We start from the raw sequence: 2,704 nt of genomic DNA, 5'->3' as shown, positions 1-2,704 counted from the left end.
TAGCAAAGCATTTAATTATGGGGGGAAAGTTTTGTGAACCTAAATTTGCATTGGAGACATTAAGCTCAAGTTCAACTTTTCACCTTATAAACTCCGGACCCTATAAACTCTGACATCCAAGTTCTCAACCCAAATTAAGACAAAATAATCAACCTTTTCTTTACTTACCCTTCCTTAATCCTTCCCCCAATTTAAGTGAGGGTTTGAGCAATCTATCTGCTGTCGCCATAACTTTTCTCCATTTTTTTGTCGCACTTATTTTTTAGGATCCCCGCTACTACAATGCGATACCCTAAAAGGTGTGTTTTTTATATACGGAAAGAAATTAATCGGTTCGGTATGATTCACACTGTTTAGTTGAACTATTGCACAGTAAAAATTGAACAAATTCTAAGATTAAAATACTTTAAAATAAGGGTAATATTTGGTTTCCTTTTCCAGGATTTCATACTGTTTCAGTTAGCCATATTGTAATAAGGGATATGTGTTTGATAATATAACTAGTTGATGAGGAATTCCTTTGTTCTTATGTTTGTAGAATTAATTGTCTATGCTCTCTAGGATGTTTCTAAGTTTTTTGTTATCTACTTATTAGTGATGTTGTCTTAATTTGCTAACAAAATTTAGACCTAATAGACTGTAATTCAGCTCAACACTGTATTCAGATATGTTATTGTATTCCCATAGGAAGAAGTTGTATTAACTATAATTGTAATGTCTACAGATTCAAGGTAGTTTTGGCTAGTCCTATCAACTACTCAACACCTACAGTAAAGAATTGAGGAAGGTTGATCGCTTCAGCTTTATAGAGCTGTAAAAAGTGGGAAACACAGATCGCTTCAAGTGTTACTTCTGGAGCTATGGGATTATTGTGAGGATATTTTGTCACGCAAGTAGGCCACACATAGAAATAGACGGCACACATTTGAGGGGGAGATCAATAGGATATCTGATTTCAGCCATTGTTGTTGACGGTCATAATCATGTTTTCCTTGTTGCTTTTGGTCTGGTTAGCAGTGAAGACAACGAGAACTATGATTGGTTTTTGCATTACCTAGGAGACCAAGTGGTTGGGTATGAGACACCGTTAGTTATCATATCTGACCGGCATCCCAGTCTGGTAGTCAAAGTCCCTTAGGTGTTTCCACGGGCGAAACATGTCTTTTACATTAACCACATTTGTAAGAACATGTCAGGTTTGACTCCGTCACTTCCGCTTATGAGGAAGATTAAGACAGCAGCTAAGACAACTCAAGAGTGGTTTTTCCGTGTTGTGATGAGAGATATAAAGAAAATGAAGTCAAGTTTCTACGATAAGCTTATGGAGATTCCACTGGATAAGTGGGCATGTCATGCCTCCATAGTAAAGAGATATGGCATTGCCTACACTAACCATGTTGAGTGCTGGAACAACATGATTAAGGATGACAGAGCCCTTCCAGTTGTTTGTTTAGTGGAAGCAATTAGGGAGAATCTCAGTGCGCACCACTGCAAGTACAGAAAAATGGCGGATGACTGGGCTGCTCGTGGTGAGAGGTTCACACCTAGGGCTAATGGTTTGGTGCGAGCCAACATCACAAAGGCATTGGAATTCACACACTCAAGGGCTGGGACTGGGGAGTATCTAATCAAGACCGACCGTTGTCGAATATTTCATGTCAATCTTGAAAATAAGGTCTGCTCGTGTGGGTATTTCCAACATATAGGAATCCCGTGTGCGCATGCATGCAAAGCCATAAGTGTGAGCCGCCAAACTTGTCATATGACATATGTCAATTCGTACTACAGTACTGCAAACTGGCAACAGTGCTATCATGAGGTATGGGTTGGCATTCTGAGTAAGGAGCAGTGAGACATTGATGAGGAGGAAGAGCGCGTCCTGCCCCCTCCCTTGAAGCGCAAACCTGTCGGATTTCTATGAAGAGAATGAAGATAAAAGCAGAGCATAAGGGTCCAAAGTGTAAAAGATCAGATGTTCCACTTTGTGCAACATGGAAGGGCACAACAAACGTACATGCAAAAACTTCGTCGATGACAAGGGGGCTGAGCACCATCCTACGAACCCCGCAGCAGTTGACAAACATCGCAAGCTATGATAGTAACAGTTCTGACTTTGTCGCCATTTAGGGCACAAGATAAAGCAGTTGACATTTTTTGCCTTTCTTCCCTTTTGGAATTGCAACTGTTTGTTATTGATATTTTGGTTGTTGTAAGAATGGGATTTTGTGGGTACTTTTGAACATGTAATTGGTTATGGCTTCAACTACTTTATCTTTAATTTTGCAATTATCTAATGTGGCTTCAATTGTTTATAGTTTCTCTTGAAGATACTATATAAGTTGTATATAACACGATATAAGCTATTAACAATATTAAATAGTCTTCCGAGTATCCTATATTAGGTCCATGCAAAAAGTATCTTGGCAAACGATTTGGGAGATACACTACTGCGATTTTAATGATTCTAACTTGGCAGTTGCTCAATTGTTGTGTGGTTAGTATTGTTGAGATATTTCTTATTGAGGTTGTAAATGAGGTGACTAAAATGGCGAAATTATCGTCTTCTTACTATAAATGATGATCTTGAATTCAAAGTATTATTTATCGCAATTTTTTATGTGAATTTCGCGCAAATAACAGATGGAATTTGTGGGAATAACGGGTACCCCCTTTTTATCTCTTATTTATTTGGGTTAGTATTTAT

General features: G+C 38.4%; 1 protein-coding gene across 1 annotated transcript; it reads left to right on the top strand.

Moving 5' to 3' along the window:
• The first annotated feature begins 1,189 nt into the window (after nt 1-1,189).
• Nucleotides 1,190-1,852, top strand: LOC147511356 (uncharacterized). Its single transcript, XM_086598439.1, has one exon. The coding sequence runs from the start codon at nt 1,190-1,192 to the stop codon at nt 1,850-1,852; it is 663 nt and encodes a 220-aa protein (XP_086454565.1).
• The last annotated feature ends 852 nt before the right edge of the window (nt 1,853-2,704 follow it).

The sequence above is a fragment of the Coptis chinensis genome, chromosome 3, assembly GCF_015680905.1.
Source record: "Coptis chinensis isolate HL-2020 chromosome 3, ASM1568090v1, whole genome shotgun sequence".
Lineage (NCBI taxonomy): Eukaryota > Viridiplantae > Streptophyta > Magnoliopsida > Ranunculales > Ranunculaceae > Coptis > Coptis chinensis.
Note: the sequence above shows the minus strand (reverse complement) of the source record. Positions and strands in the feature narration are given on the sequence as shown.